Source organism: Nilaparvata lugens, chromosome X, assembly GCF_014356525.2.
Source record: "Nilaparvata lugens isolate BPH chromosome X, ASM1435652v1, whole genome shotgun sequence".
Lineage (NCBI taxonomy): Eukaryota > Metazoa > Arthropoda > Insecta > Hemiptera > Delphacidae > Nilaparvata > Nilaparvata lugens.
The window spans coordinates 39,561,358-39,583,688 of NC_052518.1; the positions used below are offsets into that span (position 1 = coordinate 39,561,358).

Below are 22,331 nucleotides of genomic sequence, written 5' to 3' on the forward strand. Positions count from 1 at the left end.
TAATGGCGGTTGTGTGAGTAACTAAGGACATTCAGACAGTAAGAATCTGACCATTTAAATTGTGATTTCAATAGCTGATAATATAGATGTGTTTAGCTCGTGCAGGATAGTCTGTAGTAATTAGATATATTGTAGTACATAGTCTGTAGTAATTGTTGTGTTTGTTAACAGTATCTCAACAGCTGATCAGCTCGATCACTGAGCAACTGCAGCGGGCAGCAGACAGCGTGGTGCAATTGCACAAAAGACTCGAGCAAGAGTCGGCATTGGATGATGGCGAACGCCAAAACCTGCTTGGAGGGCTGAAAGCAGCTGTTAGTGAGGCTAACAACACATTACGCTTGCGTATGATGGAACCCAGTGCCTCTGCCTCTGATGTCACCAAGCTACAAGAAGCTCTACTTCTAAGTAGCAATGGATGCTTACCATCATCCTCTTCGACAGAAAATAATAGTGATGTTGTGTCAATGATGCAACAGTATTCCGACATTTTAGTGTCACTTGTGCAACAGCGTATGACAAAAGAAGCTAAAAAGTAACGTTTTCGATTTGTTCAATGTTGGTCCAGTTTGATGTGGTGTGAGAGTAGCTTATGTGTGTAACTCTTCAACAATTTTGCTGATATTATTATGTGATTGTGTTGTGTATTTCTCAAATAAAGAACATGTCCCTTTAAAGTCGTTGATCTTCATACCCCAGTATTGAGTAGTTGCTATGAGGATCCCTCCTGATCTATCACTCCCGTTTCAAAAACTATTCTTCAATGTATTAGTTTAATAAATTATAATTGAAAATTCACTTTATAACTAACTGGATTTTAGTCTAAAGGTTGTATCAATCCGAATTTTTATAGGATAATGTTAAATTTAATTTGTACTTGGAAAATAAAAAATGATTACTGGATTTTAGTCTAAAGGTTGTATTAATCCGAATTTTTATAGGATAATGTTAAATTTAATTTGTACTTGGAAGATTAAAAATGATAATTGTGTGTGCAATGACTGTGTGATGCATATTAATAGAGCATGCAAATATTAAGTATCCGTGGTTCACTTCAAAAAATACTTTTAGAATATTATATTACTTTATTCTGTTGGGATATTCATTAAACTATTGTCAGTCAATATGATGAAGAAAAATACTAGTGAATGTGGAGTTCTTTGCATGATGATTTACGATACGTCATAGTATTATTATTATTGAATAAAAGGCTATGTTTTCCAGTTATTGACAAGTTGTACTTGTAGTTTTAAATCGTATAAAGATTTAGCTTGTTAAGTATTGTACAATGGACCAGAAGCAGATGATTCAATCTCAAGAAAAAGGTCGGCTGTGCATACTGTCCACTGCTGCAATTCAACCTTTTCTTTGTGTAAAGAAATCTTTATAAATCGGTTTTAGAGGTTTAATTGAGTAATAGTGATACAAAAACTACTGAAGATCACATTAGAATTTCTGACATCATCCCATCGTGGCACCATTAACTACCCTCACCAATTAACTGGCTCCAGGAGTTCGCTCGCGATATTCCTGTTGTTGTTGTTCTATGGCTAAGCAGAAAACTGAAGGCTCAACGTGAGAAAATGAAAACACCCACCAACATTATCTAACAAATTATGAAATCTCTTAAGAACCTTATGAAAAGCCCAATCACAAAGCTACATGTTCAGCCTGGCACTGTACAACATGTTTGATGTAGATTTTGATGTATAACAGTAGAAAACCTCTACATTTTCAACTCTTATTGCTTAAACTAATAGAGTTTCATGTATTTTGTTCAATTTATCTTAAATTGAACTTTTTTAATTTAATTGAACTTTTTCACTTTTACTCTTGTCTTTTCCATGCTTTGAGATCAAATTTTTAACATTAGAAAAATTGTACACGTTACAATACCATAAAGTTTTTTCGCTCAAGTATTGAATTTTACGGTAATCAGCTACAGATAACTTGACACAATTCATATGAAAATACAAACTACTGTTACGTTTAACCATTTATAACAGAAACCTTCTCATTTCAAAGCATTATAATGTATTCTCAACTATTTTCGAACACACACGGCATACAAACAAATGCCATTAATATCAAATTAAAAAAAAATCAATGCCATCTTTATAAAAATCCAAAAAATATCAGAAAAAGGTCGTCTGCCCCAACAGTTTATAGGTGTCAATAGTTACTATTTGTCAGTATTATAAATCATTATAATCGTATAATTTATAGTTAGCAATATTATTCAACTTATTTTCCATCCATCATCTTGAATAAATTAAGATTTGAAAGTTGTATTTAAACCAATGGAAAATTTATGCTCAGATGTTTATTATTATCTTGAATTTTTAAAAGTATAATTTTTGTGATAATTATAGTCTTTTCTAACATCCTATCGATATCAATACTTTTGTGGTTGGGATATTTCTCAATCTGCCATCTTGTGTTATTCTATTATGAGATTCACTATGAACTGTCAGCATTCCTTATAAATAACATCAATGCTCCCCATTCAATCAATGCTGACAGTTTGAAGTGAATCTCACTACAGCTCACTTCATTCTATCATTTTGTCTTCTTCATGATTTATTGTAGAATGATAAGTAGCCTACATAACTGCATAACTACCATTTCACAACAATGCTTTTCAAATTCCTTAGAGAGAGTCCATTTTCATATTCCTCACTTGATACTACTGAAATATGAGATAAAATATGTAAGTGAATTTGTTGAATTCAATTTAAACTTCGCTCTGGTGATGCATGTTTTGAGTTATATGGTTTATAACTTGAGTGGACCCCGAAATAAGAAATTTATTTAATTAAAAAAATTAAGAAATATTAAAGATAAGATTATAATAATAATAATTATAATAAAGATAATATAACAATCTATATAATATTGCTGGTTGTGAGGACAAGGCTTGAGCTAGGAGAGGAAGGGGGTAGTGTAAGTAGGTCCCCTCTTCAAGTGGCGCTGTGGGAAAATCACCAATTATCCCCAAAGATAAAAAAAATCATCCAACTTGATAAATAACTGAAATATAATGTAATTTAATGGAATCACAGTTACTTTAAAAACTATGTTTAAAATATCATTGTACTTAATTTTAATATAATGTTTTTTGTTATAATTTACTGTAAAAATGTTGTGTAACATATTTCTGTATTTTGTTGTTATTTTCATTGCTACCTATTATAAAAATTGTGTAAAAATAACAATGTAGATAACTTTGTAAAATGTTGGTCAATTTTATATTTGCACTCAAAATATTACTCACGATTCACCACCATTATTCTTTAATTTTGTCGATGCTCATAACAATTTTGAAGTCTGTTCTTGTACAGGAATATTAATTGTAAGTGAATCTCATTTTGTGAAAATGAGGTTGTCAGTAGTCAAATATTAATTGGCATAGAGGTAATTTGTCCTATTTGCTGCATAGATACGTATTTAACTCGAATAAATGCTCTTCAAAGAATAATATAAAACTATTGTTGATTAGATTAAACATCACATTCACTTCCAGTTGTTTTCATTTTAATCTTTCATAATATGGAAATTAAAAGTTGATATTAATTTTATATGTAAGTCAAGTATTTTGGTAGGGCTACTGTTACCCATACTGAAAATCATATTCCAATTTTTGAATGGATTTTAAAACTAAGGATTTTGAAATAAGCCAGCTGCTAAAATCATTAATACCTACCGTTAACCTATGAAAATCATAACCCAACATATTATACAGAATTGAAAATTAAAGTATGATATATTTATATTTATAATATGTAGGTACTGTCCAAATAAATATTTTTTATTAATATAGATATTAATATAAGTTACAGAGTCTGTCCGAATAGTAATGAAAATTATTTTTTCCCGATGCCATTGTACATTGCAGAATGCTGCGGCACTGGGATACTAGTATTTTGGGGTCTTGTGAACAAAGCCGACTTCACGCCAGTTGTCTCCGCCCTGCCGGAGGTTTTTACAGGCATTTCAGTTACTCCATGAGAGACGTTTTCGTGATACCTCAGCTTTCACAATGCAGCAGTCCCTCCCTCATGAACAAAGTGTTTTAGGAAATGTTGAAAAATGAAAATGGGTCGTACTCGAACGCCCAAGACTCATCTTCAGTGATTTCCTAGGTCCTCATCAGTAATAGCTTGCGCTGCTCGAGGGACTACTGCATTTTGAACTCTGGCGCTGTCATGAAAACGGCTTTGAAAACTATCCGGGTGGAAACAATTGATGCGAAGTCGGCTTTGCTCACAACACAACTTCACATGACCCTAAACTACTAGTCTGCCAGTGCCGCAGCACTCTGAATTCTGGAATGTACAATGGCAATGGGGAAAAAATACTGCAGTTGGCATTACTTTCTGGACAGAGCATGTATATGATTATGCATTTCAAGGCCATGTCGTTAAAACAGTTGATAAAAGTCAAAATAATGTAAAAAGAAACATAACAATCAAAATAATGTAAAAACAAACTTAAAAGTCAAACAATATGAAAAATAAAATCTGGTGTGGTACACTCACACAACTTTCCTTGCTCATTGATCTATAAGCCTCATTAACAAGGATAATTTAGGGGAATAACAATATGCCGATTGGCGGCTAAATAATTAAAACGACGATTACACTATTGTTATTGTGTTCAGAGTACATTTTCCTCTTTTTGAATTATGAAATTTGAGGATTTTTAAAATTTGTCAAAACAGCTGTTCTACAAATAAAATATTGACATCTGTTCTTTTGAATAAACTGCTCTACCTACCTACCTCACGCACGAGAAGGAAGTTACAAAGTAAATTTCTCAAGGATGGGGTGGACCCCCTGTTAATTTCTCAGGGAGGAGACTCATGCCAGTTAATAGAGCTGATATATAACTATACAGAGTATGAATTTGAAAAAAATCGGTCAAGTCATTTTTGAGAAAATCGTGGTAAAAATTTAAAAAAAATTCATTCTCAGGAATATTACGAGAGTAGATACAAACTGGGAGAACTGACAGACTTTTTTGCTCGAAATCCCCTCCCCCCTCGTCCATCCCACCTCCCCTTCCCCCCTCCCGCAGGGTGGGGGGTGTTCTAAAAATAGATTTCCCCTTCCCCTTGCCCAGTGGAGATGAGGGGGATGAAAAGAGAGAGATATATCGTTCTCTCTCTCTCTCCCCTTCCCCTTGCCTGAGGGAAAAAATAATTTCCCTTTGAGAGGGAAAAATTCCCTTACTGACAGATTGAAGTGAATCCTTCACTCTACATCTATACTGTCAGATTGAAGTGAATCCTTCACTCTACATCTAATGCTATACTGACAGATTAAAGCGAATCCTTTTCTCTATTGCTATGCTGACAGATTAAAGTGAATCTTTCACTCTACATCTAATGCTATGCTGACAGATTGAAGTGAATCCTTCACTCTACATCTATACTGACAGATTGAAGTGAATGGTAGATGAGGGAAATATAATTTCCCTTTGAGAGGGAAAAATTCCCTTACTGACAGATTGAAGTGAATCCTAGATGAGGGAAAAAATAATTTCCCTTTGAGTGGGAAAAATTCCCTTGCTGACAGATTGAAGTGAATCCTTTTCTCTAATGCTATACTGACAGATTAAAGTGAATCCTTTTCTCTAATGCTATACTGACAGATTGAAGTGAATCCTTCACTCTAATGCTATACTAGTGAATGCTTTTCTCTATTGCTTAATAATCTATTGCTATATACTGTACTAGTGAATCTGTACAATAATCTAAGTTCTATAATGGGTCATATTATGCTTGGTTTCCAACTGACAGTCAAGAGTTCAATCAAACTGTTTATGAATGTGTAAAAAATTGAGCTCTTTTGCTGTACAAACATGCCAGTCGCTAATTTTTAAGTGTTTTCTCCGAGAATATGTAAGTATAATTGGAATGAGCTAGCATATCTAAAAATACTTATACATTCTCAGACCTATTTCACTCGGGGGGAACTCAACGTCTATAGTTACCATGAAACTGCCTTAAGAAGATACGATTTCCGCTCACATTTAATTCCCATGAACGAGAATTAAAACTTCTGATGTTATTCTCATTCAAAACCACTGAATATTCTTTCGGCAACTTGATAGTATGTTTAAAGTTGCCTTCACTATCAACATCGATAATTTTAAGGTGAATTTCACCATTATCGGCAAATGTTACCTTTGTTAGCACAAACCAATCATAAGAATAGAATTCAAAACCCAAATCAAGTAGAGGATTTGCTTCTACAGAGTACTCGTTGAAACTCTGCCAATCGAAATAGTTAGACAGCATGTTGACAGTTTGAGCGATTAGTCTAAAGTGAAGCGTGCGCGCCTGCTCGTGTGCATGTCCCTTGTCTAGACAAATGGCACGTGCGCTCTGATCCCTGTGAGGTCGGCTTCTAAGCCCAATAACTCCTGCACCGAAAACCGTTACATTCAATCATAGACACATGAAAAAATGTGTAGAGTGATTTATCATCTGTGACATGTGTTTAAATTCATTATACTTTTAATTTCACTCTCTCTCACAAGTGTTTACAAGTTTTATGCAAAAACCGATACAATCAATCATAGTCAAAAATGTCTAGACTGATTTATCATCTGTGACATGTGTTTAAATTCATTATGCTCCACTCTCTCACACAAGTGTTTACAAGATTTTATGTTTTCGGAGTCAATACGACCCCTTTGTACTGTGCTAACCCCATTTTAGTTGTAATAATTTCAGCTACCTGATTTTCTGTAAGGTTCTGTTGCTTAGCCTCTATCCAGTTCATATGAAAACTAACCCGGGCATATGAGGACACGATATCATGCGCTATCCTGTGAATGAATAAATTAAGATAATCTATGAATGGAGCCGAACACTGAAGTCTCATAACAGTGCCCTCTTCCGAATTTTTAATTGCCTCAGCTATTTCATCACGAACGCTTTTCACAACGACTTCAATCTCGTTTTTCTTAATAAAATCTCCAATATCATTTTTAGTTGCATACTTTTCTGCAATTTGATTAATCAGAATAGCAATGGCATCTTTTGTAATGAATTGTTCAATACTGTCCATAATATTAGCTTTTATTGCACTCGCCATTTCAGATAATCGTTTTTCAAACTCTTCCTTTGTTAATGAAGAACTAGTCAATTTCTGCAAAGTAGATTCTAAATATTGCTTATCAATTGCCGATGGGTGTGTTTCATTTACTTTAGTAAAAATTTCTGTACTAAGCTGTTTTAATTTAGTATTGAGATAGTTTCTGTCCAGCACCTCCAAATTCTTAATTTTATCCGATATGGCTTTTAATTTCTCATCTAAATAAGCTTTATCAACTTTATCGTTGTTAATACTCACCAACTGGGATGAAAAGCTGTCTGTTAAAGTTTTCACTTCTCCTAGAGCAGATTCTAAAGTTAGAGTTCTCTCTCCAATAGCTTTATCAATATTGGCACTAAAATTTTGTAATGTACTTAGAATATGTTCTCTTTCAATTATGCTCACTCCGATATTCTTTGTATTTTCCGAAATGAGTTTGGTTATTTGCGAATCTAAATAAAATTTCACAGCTTCACTGATTCCTTGTTGATTTATCGATTCAATTATTTTCTGCGCTATCGAGTCAATATCACACATAAGATTAGCAACAGCACCGCCAGCACTAGGTGTATCAATTAGACCGAATCGATGCAGAGTCATCGTAACACTAAACAATTAGTTTTGCTTCTTTTAGCTCTTCAATTATAGAGGCGATCTCAACATCATGTCCAGTGTTGCCAGAAGCTTTTGAGGAATAGAGTAAATTTAATCTTTCCACTAATTCGTCAAAATTATCAAAGTATTGATAAATTCTATCATGAGAATTATTTTTTGCAAATTTCAATAAACCCCATCCCTTCTTTTTACTAATTTTTTTACTGGGAAATAACTTCTGAATCATTTGCGATTTAATTCCCTGATTTCGTTTAACATAGCCTCTTCGATCTAAATGTATGCCTGTAAGTATTAAGATTTTTTTATACTTATCCAGATCTCTCTGATTATAAAGATTCGAATTCGGTCTTGAACTGAATAATAACTCAAGTAGACCGTGTGTTAAACGAAATCTTTCATTATTAATATCTATATAACCGTCATCGAATATTACTTGCTGATTTCCAATATAATACACGTCATCTTTAGAATTGTATGAAATTCCATAACTAATTGAATTATTCAATTTTTCCGCATGAAACGTTTTTAGATATTGCGACAGCACATCATCGTTTTTACTAGAACCAAGTAAACTGTTTTCAAATTTAGTCGAGCTTAAAAGATTGTCTGTTGAACTCTCATAGCTTTTATCATAAGTCAACTGTACATCACCAATCTCCATGCTCTCCTCTTTTGCCTCTTCCTTTTTTACACCATGATTAGAGTGAAAACTAGATTTGTTTTTTCCTAGTTCAATTATGGGCTCTATCAACGGCAAGAGCGTTTTCCTATTGTATTCCTCTGATCATTTTTCAAAATTAACTAAGCTTTTATGCTTGTCGCTGATTACTTTTCTCAATTTCTTAATCTTTTCGATTAAACCAACGTTCTTTCTATTCAGCTTCCTGCTGCATGTTTTAGACAACATGACTGCACAAAGAATTAATCTCTACTGAACGGTAAGAAACGTATCGAGCAAATCTTGGTACTTGCCGCTATTAATTCCACACTCGCTCATAATAGTTACAAAATTATGAGGTTTACGATTCTAAACTTTATGACAAAGTTTAACGAAATCTTTATAAGAAATATCTCCTCCAACATGATCTCTGTGAATTAATTTCAGACTCAATAAATCTATCTTGAAGATTATAATCATATTGGCATTGTCCCTAGTGAAATGTTTCTGTGTAGCTTCATAACTCTGAATTAAATATGCAGTGTCAATATTACGATGTCATCCCATAGTAAAATATTCTCTTATTTGAGGTACATGATTAAGTTGGAAGTCATCAAATATTACTAAAGAATATTCTGATATTTTGTTTGGGTGAGGTATAGATTCGGAATTGCTGTTTATATGAAATTCAACATCTTTCATTTTTGAAAAGACTTTTCTCAAAAACAAGTACTTATCTTGATACTCGCTCTTTGTATGCAAGTATATAGTTTTAAATCTCAACCCATTCTTTGAAAAAATTAAATTAAATAGCAAATTGGTCTTGCCACACCCTGAAGAGCCTATTATAAGGATCCTCGCATTATGAGGTAACAACTTACCATTTTTACACCATGTTGGCATTTCTTTCTCTCTTATAACATTGTCGAAATTTACTATCGGGATCATGTTAGACACGTGTGCAGCATGTGATCTGATAAGGAACTAATCATTTTTCGTAAGTTATCAGTGAGGGGGAGGAGGAGGCGGCTTATCACAGCGGCAGGCGTTCGCTCGCTCCCCCACTGATAGAAGTTTCTCACTTCAACATATCGTTCCCTCTCTTTCCCGCACCCCCTTTACTAGAATGCATCTGTTCCCTAAGCCTTAGCAAATTACGAATCTTTGGATTAAAATGAGAAGTGTTTTTTGATAAAGAGCTATTATATTTACACCAAATCTTTGTCATATTTACACTGAATGTATTACAATAGATTATTTTTCATCTAATAGTTGACTTCTACTAATATAACTAGGCATTGAAAATCCAATCCACTTAACAAACAATCCTTTTTTGTCACGCTTTAATATTTTTTCAATCAGATATACTTGTCTCTCCGATTCGTTTAATTCTGTTTTTTTAATTTCTTCTCCGTAAAACCTACCACTAATTACTTATCCGTTTAGATCTTGCAAGCTATATGTTACAGGTTGAGAAGGAAATATAGAATGAATTACAAAATACTCTGCACTCCAATTTATGTTATAAGATTTATCGAAAAGAACCCTTTTCTTTGAGATTCGTACAACATCTCCTAGCTTAAATTTTGGTTTTGAATTTTTCAATTTATATCGTCTATTGAATGCAGAATTCAAAGACATTAAAACATGATTACGATCTTTTTTCCTCACATCTTTAGGTTTCATTCTAATTGAAGTGTGCATTGTTGCATTATAATCACGAACCAAACTGTCTAGCTCTGATATCCAGTTTATGGTTCCACGTTCAGTTAAATATCTATAAATTTTTGCTTTAATTGTTCTATTAAACCTTTCAACTATGGAGGCTTTCTTATCGGTAAAAACATGATAATGTTTAATACTGTATCTATCTAATAACGCTTTAACTTTTGAATTAAAGAATTCTGTTCCCTGATCTGATTGAAACAACTTAACTCCCTTATTTTTAGAAATAATTGGCTCGAGCGCATCAAATACAGATTGACTTGACTTGTCTTTTAATGGTACACAATATGCGAATTTTGAAAAACAATTAATAACAGCTAAGATATACCTATAACCTTTATTAAAACGTGATAAACTGGTCATCTCAATGAGATCGGCTTGAAGCAAGTCTTTTTCACTTTTCAACTCATATTTGCGAGTGGGATAGTTAACGTGTGGTACACTATGAAGTTCTAATGCTATCTTAGATCTAATAATATTCATATTTACAACACGAAATCAGTGGTGTTGGATGCTTGTCATAGCACATACTGAGCAATCAGTTCACAGTTGGCACTCTATAATGTCCAAAAGGTAAAGTGTCTACACCGTTCTCAGCAATATATCTCTTATCGTCATAAGGACTCAAACAGATTTTTGCACATTCAATCTGATAGAAGGTGTGATTATAGGACCTCATCATATTAGATTTTTCAATGTGTTCACAACGTTCAATCAGCGATTTCTTATATAAATTAGAATTAAGTTTTCTACATTTCACTCCGGTCTGTACACCCTTTGCCACAAATTTATTTACAGGTTCTTCATTCTTGTTACATACTAAATATGAGTAAACTTTGGATCGAAGCCCTACAAATTTATGAACGGGTCTCGAGCCTGTCTCATCCTTGAACTTTCCTACAACTTTATTTCTCTCCATGGAAAAGCATGGGTGGTAAGGAGGGTAATTACTAGTGTCGAAAAGGCTCAAATTTTCTTTAATCAACTGATACACGTCTTCGACTTTTACGTTTAAAAGAAAACTATCTGTATCGGTCATACAGAGTTCTATATGATCCCACAGTATAATTTTTTGTAATTTGCAATAGAAAAAATCATATATATGGAATTTACTCAACTCCAGTACGGAAAAGCTGGAATAGACAGGCTTGTTCATTTTTAGTTCCAACTTGCGAGAGAAAACTGTGATCACGTTCGGACTAATTATTTGCCAGCGTTTACATAACGGATTTGAAATGTACTTATCTAACCGTTTTTCATCCGTGATAATTTTAACATTGATTTGCTTACGACTAGATTGAATCGTCTTCCCGAAGATCAGATTGCAACAGGCCTTAAAGAAGGATATTTCAAATTTATTTTTTGCGTTCTGTCTATTCCGGATATTGAAGTCGATGTAGCTTTTCAGCCAGGGAGATTGGGAAAAGCTAATGATGCAATGCACTTTCAATAATTGCAAGCTGAGCTGAAGGTAGAGCTTTAAATTGATGTAGTGAACAATGTACTTTTCACGGTCAAAAAGTGTGTTCATGAGCTTTTTGGTTCCAGTTTGACCGTTCTCATTTGTTTGGTAGTTTGACAGCAATTCGCGCGGCGGTGTCTGGTGGAGAGGTGCGAGTGGGAAGCTGGCATGCTTATCATGTAACTCTTGAGGGTACTTGAGATCACATTCTATTATATATCCGGTTTCTGAATTGCTGTCCAAATTCGCGAAATCAAGCTTGGAAATTTCTTCCTCTGAGAGGAATTTGAAATTTCCAACAGGTAAGCTTCGGCTCATAGCTTCCGAGTATAAACTGTTTGCATCGATATAAAGGAGATAATTACTCGGTTTTGAAGGGTCGTATGTTTCGGGTAGATGTTTGTTATTCGCTTCACAATAACATTTACCAATGAATGACACCCCACCCCTCATCCCTGCCTCAAACATAAGATGCATGTCAGGATGAGTAATCAATTCTAGTTCGACTTTAGTGTGTTTCAACATACAATTCCAGGTACAGTGAGCGAGGGAAAGAAAATGGGTGACATCAAGGCCGTATGAGCTAAAAAGCGTAGACCTCATGGATTCAAAAACTTCCGCTAATAGCATCACGTCCAAACATAAATAGAAATCGTGATATTCACTGAGTGATTTCAGCTTGAATGTTGAGAACACTCTTTGCGCATGCTCATATTCTTCGTGAGACAGAGGTGTATCAGTTAAATCATTATGAAAACATTCGATGGGAGGAAGTGATGTTTCCGCGAATTTTTCGGGACAACTCATGTATGAGTAAGGATATATTCCTTTTTTCAACAAGAGTTGTCTGTGTTCGCGTGGGGGGACATGAAATACTGAAAATAAACGTTCAAATTTATTTTCCATGTCTCTACTTTGCACCAAATTACGCACCAATACTTCCAAGGATTCGGACATAAACTTGTAGGAATCTAAAAATTTAATTTTGCCTACTGAAAGTGTCAAAAATCTCTCTGACGTATTTGTGATGCAGGAAATTTCTTTTTTACATTTACCGAGCGCATTCAGAATAAAATGCGAATCAAACCCGGAGAAATTGTGAAAATAACACAAAATGTACTCCGGAGTACAAGCCGATAAATTACATGTGGTACAATTGCGCGTGGTGACGACATTTAATATCGGTGTCTAAAAATGGTTCAGCACAAAGCCTGCAGTTTACCGAATTTTGAAATTCGCGCTCTTGACTTTCGGATAAAGCTTGCATTGGAATTTCTCATTTCATATCCTCATACAAAATGTTGCCGAGATCTGTAATTTCCTGAAGAAATTTCTCCATGATTTTTTCATCTAAACTACTCGATCTATGGAGTACAGGTCCGTAGGCGATTTCCCTGTTCACATCGATAACAACAAAACAATAACCGCAGGGAATATGTCGTGCTGTTTTCTTTGTATAGCTATGGTTGATTTCATCCCAATCGGATTCATCATCATCATCATCATCTCTGATATTAACAACATAAGTTTCTAAATCTGCGTAAATGGTGTACTTTTTCTTCAACGTTGCACTCAGTTTCTTGAATTTAATTGTCTCTCCGCGTTTAGGATATGAAACTTGCTGTGATTGAAACTTGGAACAAAGCTGTTCATGTTTCATCAAATTTGCTTTACCATCATAATTTTTAGAATTGACCGATGTAAATCTATGGAAACAGAAATTACAAATGTGTACTTGTCCATGGTGTTTTGAAAGGTGGGAGAGAAGACGCAATAGCCCGTTTTTCCCGTTCGCGGTATTTACTAAACAGAAATGAGTTTTTCCTGCATCACCTTTTAGCATTTAAAGGTTAATTTGGTGCTTACGAGTGCAGAAAATGCTTGTGCAGTAGGGGAAAAACTTTTTGTTGTCATACGCGATGACGTGAATTGCAATATCCGGATTTAGCATTTCAAATTTCTTAATATCGCGTGTCATCACCAGGAAATTAACTCCTCGCGTATTAAGTGTGTGAGCAAACTTGCTCAAATATTTTACATTCAAGTCCAAGTTCCTTGGTTTCTGATGGAAATACGTGAGCACAGACCATAAAAAGCATTTTTCGTCAGACAGATTTTTGACATTTATAATACATTTTTTGTTTTTAAGAAATTGCGGTGTTTGAATGAAACTGGATGTTAAGATTGGATTAAATTTAATCACGTTCACATCCAGTGACTCAATTTTCTTCAAAACCCAACCGCTGCCATGTCGAACAAAGTTGTCAAATGATGACATGATTTTTCTCACAGCCAACATGAAATGATCGTTAAAATCTTCATAGTTCTCAAGCATGTTTAGCGCTATGTTGGAGTAACTATGAAGATTTATTAGAGATGAGACAGTCTCACCAACTTCATCATCCATCACCACTAATTTATACAACAAAACATTCAGCATGATGAACCACTTCACGTTTGCGTCATGGCGTGCTGCGTGCTCCCTAATTATATCGAAAACACGCCGTTTCGATCTCTCGAGCACGTTTTCGATATTGATTTCCTCAGGATTGTTGATGGTTATGCGATGACGCACCGCTGCGGAATTGACACCGTGTAGTCTGCGTTCCCTCGGCATGATGTTAGATTCTGAAAAACAAAAGAATAACGATCAGGATGACATAGAGTTTCATGCATGTTTTTAAATCAGTTGTGAATTGGCATTGGTAGAAGAAGGCTGTGTGTGTGTGTGTGAGAATGATATCTCAAGATCACATAATGTTGTATGAAAGATTAAGATTATTATCTTTTGATAAAAGATGGTCGAAATCTTCTCCGCGGAAAACATGGCGGAAGAGGGATTTATATTCTCATCTGCACCAGACATTGTGCAATGTGTATTTTGTTCAATTTGTTTGGGAAAATGGGAAGAAAGTGACATACCAGCAATAGAGCATGCAAGCTGCAGCCCGAACTGTAGAAGGAAAGATAATATAACAATTGAAGAGGAGAATTTCGATAATAATATTCTACGAGAATATGAAGAAAGATATTTAACTTTTAATCGTGTAGAAGATTCATCTGTTCAAGGAGAGTATTTTGAAAAGCATCATCTACATTGTGACTTTTGTAAATCATTATCCAATAAAGCAGAGTATTTTGCGAGAAATGGTTATTTCTTACATAAAAATCCATTCTATCTGCAATGTGTCTATTGCAAATATATTATCAAAAATCCATTTGAAAAAGTAATGCATTTACCGTTTTGTTTATATGAAGAGTGTGAGAAAGAAGAGCGGGGGTTGGATGTTCCGGATATACCGTATCGTAAAGATGAGGTAAAATCGCATGCATGCAGTATATGAAGGTTTTTTATCCTCTGAGGACAAAAACTGTCCTCCGAGGACAAAAATTGTCCTCCGAGGACAATTTTCCTCTCCTCCACACAGGATAAAATCAAAGTAAAATGTACTTACATGTGATGGCTGTGTGCTCGACTGTGTAGGTGGCTATGATTCCTCTCAGCTGTAGCTTCCTCTCAGGTGTGTTGCCTCAACGAGACCTCAACTGTTTATGAGGTGTGGAACTCAAGTTGAGAAGTGAGAAAATGCTGTGAAAACAATGAAATGAACTGAAATCAATCGAGAATGCTATTCAAAAAATGTTTGAGTGAGCTCTATGTTGTGAAAGAACTGAACTCAATCGAGAATGCTAATATGTTTGAGTGAGTTGACATGGGGGAGATTTTTTTCAACTTCTAGCAGGTGTTTTCACCGTCCCATGCTGAGTTCTAGACGAGATTTTTTTTTTCGTCTACTGACAGATGGATGCTATTTGAAAAATGATTGAGTGTCAGTTTTTTGTAATAGGAGAGAGAATACTTACATGTGGGAGCACGTGCTGTAGAGGGGAATTTTTTTTTCGACTTGTAGCACGCTCTCGCTCGCATGAGCCTGGAACAGAGAGAGAAACGTATGCTATATAAACAGAAGTGATGAGAGGAAAATTATCATTTACATCTGACCCTACTTTGAGTAAGCATGAGTTCTCCATCATACATCCTCCCGGATAGCCCGCCGAAGCGCATGCTCAACTATTGGCAGCGCAAAGCTGCCGAGACGTCCGCTGCTGCTGCTGCTGCTGCTGCTGCTGCTGCACCCGCCCCGCTGGATCCAGCATCACCAGGCGGGGAGATTATCATCCCAGACAGCCCTATTCATCGCCTGGCTCCACCTACCACCTGGGCTCTGCGGCGTGTGGTGCTAACAACAGTGAGCAACAAGCAGAAGCAGGCGAAGAGGAGGCTGCTGTTTGAGGAGGCTGAAGTTAGCGGGGATGAGGAGGAGGAGGAGGAGCAGTCAATCTGCTCACAAACAAAGGTTAGTTCCAACAAATATTATTAACTTGTGTATGCACAGATTTTTTTCCCGTGATTGATTGTTAAAAAAATCTGTACACATACAAGTCTTTGATTATTTGATACGAATATTATTTGAACTGATTAGAATGCAAGGAAATATTATTTGAATTATGAGATATTATTGTTTAAAGTAACCGATCATGCAACAATGTTAGTTTCCTTGAACTGATTAGAATGCTAAGGAAATATTATTTGAACTGATTAGAATGCAAGGAAATATTATTTGAATTATGAGATATTATTGTTTAAAGTAACCGATCATGCAACAATGTTAGTTTCCTTGAACTGATTAGAATGCTAAGGAAATATTATTTGAACTGATTAGAATGCAAGGAAATATTATTTGAATTATGAGATATTATTGTTTAAAGCAATCAATCATGCATAAATGTTAGTTTCCTTGAACTGATTAGAAATTGATGCTAGGGAAATATTATTTGAACCGAATAGAAATTGATGCTTAGGAAATATTATTTGAACCAAATAGAAATTGAATTATGAGATATTATTGTTTAAAGCAATTGATCATGCATAAATGTTAGTTTCCTTGAACTGATTAGAAATTGATGCTAAGGAAATATTATTTGAACCGAATAGAAATTGAATTATGAGATATTATTGTTTAAAGTAATTGATCATGCATGAATGTTAGTTTCCTTGAACTGATTAGAATGCTAAGGAAATATTATTTGAAATGATTAGAAATTGATGCTGAGGAATTATTATTTGAACCGAATAGAAATTGAATTATGAGATATTATTGTTTAAAGTAATCGATCATGCATAAATGTTAGTTTCCTTGAACTGATTAGAAATTGATGCTAAGGAAATATTATTTGAAATGATTAGAATGCTAAGGAAATATTATTTGAAATGCTTAGAAATTGAATTATGAGATATTATTGTTTAAAGTAACCGATCATGCAACAATGTTAGCAATATTATTTCAATAACTGATATTACTCACTTTATGCAGAGAATGCCAATTCAATGATGGCAAGTTGAGACAATAATCGATCAATAATCTATCAATCTCTAGTATGATCTGAAACAAATAAGACACTAATCAAATATTTTTCAACAGAAACGAGCTGGAATGGAGCATGACTCCTCACTTGCCCCACTAATAAAGGAGGTGGAGGGCGCGGGAGAGTTGGACTTTGTCCAACTCATAAACAATCCTCAGCCAAAACCATGGATCCCGCTGAGGGAGTTAAAGGAGCACACTCCCTACCCCATAGTTGGTGCGAGGGAACAGACGAACATCCATGGGCGTCTCATAATTTTAAAAATTACCAATGTAGTAGGAAGCAAATCTACGAGTGAGGTGTATTTACCTCAAAGATTCGCTTCCTGCATTGACACAGGAAAAATTCAGCATTTTAACATTAAATGTAAAAATTATGTGTTGCTGGTAACACATAAGTCGCCAAATTGGTCGGATATAAAAATTGTTAAGCAATAACAATTTTTATATCTGTATACAATTCGTCAACCTATGTGTTACGAATTGTATAGATGAATGTATGTGTAAAAGTAGTGAATAAATTGTAATATTGTTTTTATAAAAATTGTTTTCAATTCTTACCTGTTGTTGATAAGTTCACAATGAATAGTAGAAACACACAGAAGAAATGGTTCACCTGCTTACACTCTGTTGTGAATGATATTTAAATAAGGTGAGCGCACCTTTTATAGTTTGTTGCGAGCATGCTCAGTAGTCTTTACTGCTACACAGACACAGACTCACACACACACACACACACACACACACACACACACACACACACACACACCACACACACACACACACACACAGCCGTACAGTCAAGCGGCTTCGCTCCCTCCCACATCTGTTTTGGCACATGTTCCTGCAGATGTGGGTGGGCGCGCAGCACCTCCCCCTTTTCAAATTGCATTCACCTTTTCAGATTATTTGCTATTTGAAATAATATTCTTATCATTCAAGCAATGTATCATAGCAATCTGATACATGGTGTGAATTCATTTCCAACTCAATTGAAAATTAAACCAATTCAATTTTCTTTTGATTAAGTTGGTGTAATGATTAATTAACCTTAGTTAATGTTCAACCATTGAGTTGAAAGGTAAGAAAATGGTATGTAGGAGAAAGCAGAGTTCGAGGAAACGAGGTAAAGGAATCTTGACTTCAGCGGCAAAAGTTTTTAAAGGTGTGTCAGGTTTGGCAGGTAATGTGACATCAACTATTTTAAATAAGGTAATTGATAACCTGCAGCAGGAAATTCATATTCCGAGATACGAGTGGTGTGGGCCAGGAACAAAGGTTAATGAAAGGTTAAAGAGGGGTGATCAAAGTATAAATTAATTAGATAGAGCTTGTAAGGTACATGATATAGCGTATATGCAAAATAGCGATAATAAAACTCGAGCGGTAGCTGACAGAGCTCTAGCAAATGCTGCATGGGACATTTTCAAAAATCCTCAAACACCTCCTGCCGAGAAAGCACTTAGCTATCTTGTTACAAACGTCATGAAAGCTAAAGCAGCGTTTGGTGGGTCTTTGAGAAAGAAGAAGAAGAAGAATGAGAGGAGAAGTTATAGTAATGATATTAGACGCAAAGCTATAGCTCAGTTGAAAAAGCATATTGCAGGAAAAGGGTATTTTTTGAAGCCTTTTCCTAGTATTTGTGGGGGGAGAGTTTTACCCCCTCCAGCACCACCCCCATCATCATATGGAGTGAGTTTATTCCCTCAAGTTAAGAAACGTAGAACAACAAAGAAGAGTAGGAAGAAGAAGAAGAAGAAGACATGAATATTGAAGGAGAATTGAGTAATTATGATTTGATTGATTGGTCGAAATTATTACAGATTCAGCTAAGAGGTATATATATGCTAGATGCATTACCCAAAAAAATTCTAAAAAACGAGAATGCGATTGTGAATTTAGCAAGGGAAAGCGAGGATGGTACACATTGGGTTGCATATAAAAAAGTCGGTTCCAATGTTTGGTATTTTGTTCCAATTGGAAATTTACAACCGCCATACGAATTGGACAAATACAGTATTGGAAAAAAGAAATTGGAGTAAATATATTTTATAATGTAGAGCACATGCAACCATTAAATAGCGATTTTTGCGGTCATCTTACATTATTGTTTCTTGCAAATCAGTTGTAATTAAGTGTTTGTGCTGAACGCACACACATTACAAGATGGTTGTTATTACATTGAGATCTAACACAAGTAACCTCTATGAACATTTACAAGAAATTATAGAATTGGATAAAAATTGTGAATGGGAAATTGGATTGATTAATTTTTGTAGTTACAATAGTATTGCCAACATTAACAAAGGAACAAATTCCAGCTTCAAATATGGCGATAGATTAATTGAGCTGGATACGGGTGCATATGAAGTTGAGGATATTATAAAATCTTCAAAGAATAAATTGAATATTGATGAGAAGAAGAATAAACTTATTACACACCCAAACGTAAATACTATGAATATTGAAATTCATTCTGATAAAGCCATTGATTTAACACGTACTGATTCGATTGGAAAGATACTTGGTTTTAATAATGTTGTTTTGCAGCCGAATAAATGGCATTATTCTCAGCATATGGTTAACATAACAAGCATTGGTAGTATTGTACTCGAGTGTAATTTAGCATGTGGTAGTTACTCTGACGGAAAACAAAAACATATAATCTATGAATTTTTACCAAAGGTTCCCAGCGGCTATTTAATAAACGAAGTACCATCACCAATTATTTATGTACCTTTGAATACGCATCGAATTCAAACTATTAATGTAAAGGTAACAGACCAGTACGGATTGTTTATTGATTTCCGTGGAGATACAATTACAATTAGGTTACACATACGTGAAAAACAAAAGTAATGGGTTAACTTGTTTTCAATCCACGTTCAAATAAGACGTGTACACATGATGTCATTAGAGAGACGAACATGAGAGTGTCAACACCTAAAAACAAACATGCTTTGTCGCCTTAAAGCGCGAGAATATTAGGAAAGTTGGGTTTTATAGTTGATTGGCGGAATGTTAGGAGGGGGAGCGGCAGCAATTAGTGAAATCCTGGACGTGGAGACAGACCTTCAGTTTTATAATGATATATGGAGGATATAGCAGGATATGAGCTAACGGATAATAAATTCACTTTCTGTGTACCGCTGAAATTAATCCTCCCGTTTTTTGAAGATTTTCAAAGAATAATTTTAAATTTGAAACAGGAACTCATCTTATTGAGGTCGCCGACAGATCTAACTTATGTTGAGTCGGCAAGTGGAACAAACGTTAGTGTGAAAATTACAAAACTGCAATGGAGAATGCCCTACATAACTTTAGAAGATCATGTAAGACTGAAATTTTTAAGACTGCTCGATGCTGACACTCCACTGAAATTAGGTTTCCGACATTGGGAAATTTGTGAATTACCAAATTTGCAAAATTCACTTAACCATTCTTGGGCAGTTCGCACCACATCGAGTTTTGATAGTCCAAAATACGTTATAATTGCATTTCAAAATGATCGTAAGAATAAAATTAAAAAATCAATATCTAATTTCGATAGCTGCGGTATTTACAATGTTAAAGTATATTTGAACAGCGAGTATTATCCATATGAAAATCTGCTAAAAAGGAGGTATTATACCGCATGTTCCTGGATTTTGCACCCTCGTATTATAATCATTCAATCAATAGCGAACTCAGAACAGAAATTGACTTTAAAACGTTTTGTGAACAACACCGCTGATTGTTGTAGATTGTTCACACCAAGCAAGTCATTTGAAATCATCGACAGATGTTCATATTGAAATGGAATTTAATAGTGCGGTACCTGCAAATACTTCTGCCTATTGCGTTTTAATTAGCAATCGTGTGATGGAGTACACACCTCTGACGAGCATGGTGAAAGAAGTTCAGTAATTTTATTCATAGAGCGCACCGGCTATATAAGGTGTGCACTCTGACAAATTTGGTTCATTATCAGTTTCACCTTCGAACAGGTAACATCTAAAATGTCCTATTCTTTGTGTTCTGATATTTTGGACAAGCCGCAAACTCGCTCTATTGGTATTCAGTGCGATCTTGATTCTGATAGTTTCTATTATGAAGCAAGGTGCAGTACACCGAAGCCACTGCAGGTGGAGGAGGAGGAGAAACGAGAAGAGGAGGGGAAAGATGAAGGATTCAACGAGCCCGCCAAAGAGAAAGAAGTGGACAAGCAAGCGAGTGTGAAAATTGCTACAGTTGATCTTCACTGGTTTAAACAAGATTGTAATCAAATTATTGTGAAAGAACTTGCCATAATTGATCAGTTTAATAATTATATTGTATTCCATTTCAAATCACCATTTGCAAAGACAGAATTGAGTGCAAAATTGTATAACGATGTAACATGGTTAGAACGTCACTATCATAAAATAAAATGGGAAGATGGAGATTTAGAATACAGTGACTCATTAATACGTGATTACCTTGTAGGTTATGAGAAAATTTTCACAAAAGGAACTGAGAAAGCAAAGTTTTTAAGAAGATTACATACTAACGTTCAATGTATACCTGAGGATTTTCCAAAACCCGATTTCAGCTTTTTCACTAGTTCATGGTGTTATGCTGTTTGTAACATTCATAAAAATAGACCAGATGCTCGGTGTGCTTTGTTCTCTGCCCAACATTATAATTCTTTGTTGTTTAAAAATATGTATCAAACAAATAATTTCTTGTGAGAAAACAATCGAATGCAAAGTATGAAAATGGCCGCGATGTACACAAATTCACAGAAAAGAAACTTTGCTCATTATGGATTCTTCCACAACGGAAAAGAGATTCAGTGTGTTTATTGCATGCATGCATTGAGACTGCATAAAGCACATACATGTTGTCTGTCAACAATTAATGAAGAAAGACCACTTAATTACTCTATAATAGTTCCTGCATACACTTAGTTTTGTTCATTCGCTTATCATGGATCTGAGAAAGTGGTTGGCTGCTGACAACGAGTTGGAAGTGAGGTTAAAAAACTGTATTGATTGGTATGATGAGTGTGAAAGTGCAATTAGGAAATCAACTCGTGAAAATTATAGTTTGGCGAAACAATTGAAAGACATTTTTCTAAGCACGGTTAATTTAAATGACATAAGAGACTATCTATGTTATTATCATCCTCATAATTTGTGTATAGATAAGCTAATTAAAATTGAAGATGAAATTATGAATAGTTGTGCTGGTGAAATGTGTAAATGAACGTTTTCTGCCTTCAAATGATTTTTCATTCCAATATCCTACTCACTTTTAGTTTAGTAGCTGCTTAGAGCTAGAGCTGACAACAACGTGTGTGGTGCGATCTTTTTATCGAGGCA

The 22,331-nt window shown here is 34.9% G+C and overlaps 2 protein-coding genes across 2 annotated transcripts in view; both read left to right on the forward strand.

Annotated features, from left to right (window-relative positions):
- Positions 1-3,578, forward strand: part of LOC111046958 (mitogen-activated protein kinase-binding protein 1) — a gene marked incomplete at its 5' end in the record, with an annotated part of 142,318 nt that extends 138,740 nt beyond the window's left edge. The window contains 1 exon segment of the mRNA XM_039443242.1: positions 172-3,578. Within this exon segment, the coding sequence (XP_039299176.1) occupies positions 172-202 (31 nt within the window).
- Positions 3,579-13,137: 9,559 nt separating this feature from the next.
- On the forward strand, positions 13,138-17,719 carry LOC120355011. Its single transcript, XM_039443243.1, has 2 exons — positions 13,138-15,921; positions 17,047-17,719. The coding sequence occupies exons 1-2, from the start codon at positions 15,583-15,585 to the stop codon at positions 17,425-17,427; spliced, it is 720 nt and encodes a 239-aa protein (XP_039299177.1). The 5' UTR covers positions 13,138-15,582; the 3' UTR covers positions 17,428-17,719.
- The last annotated feature ends 4,612 nt before the right edge of the window (positions 17,720-22,331 follow it).

Excerpts from the sequence above, each read along its gene's own strand:
- LOC120355011 (XM_039443243.1), top strand. The coding sequence starts at position 15,583 with ATGAGTTCTCCATCATACATCCTCCCGGATAGCCCGCCGAAGCGCATG. Across the intron at positions 15,922-17,046 it reads CAATCTGCTCACAAACAAAG|AAACGAGCTGGAATGGAGCA; the intron begins GTTAGTTCCAAC and ends ATTTTTCAACAG.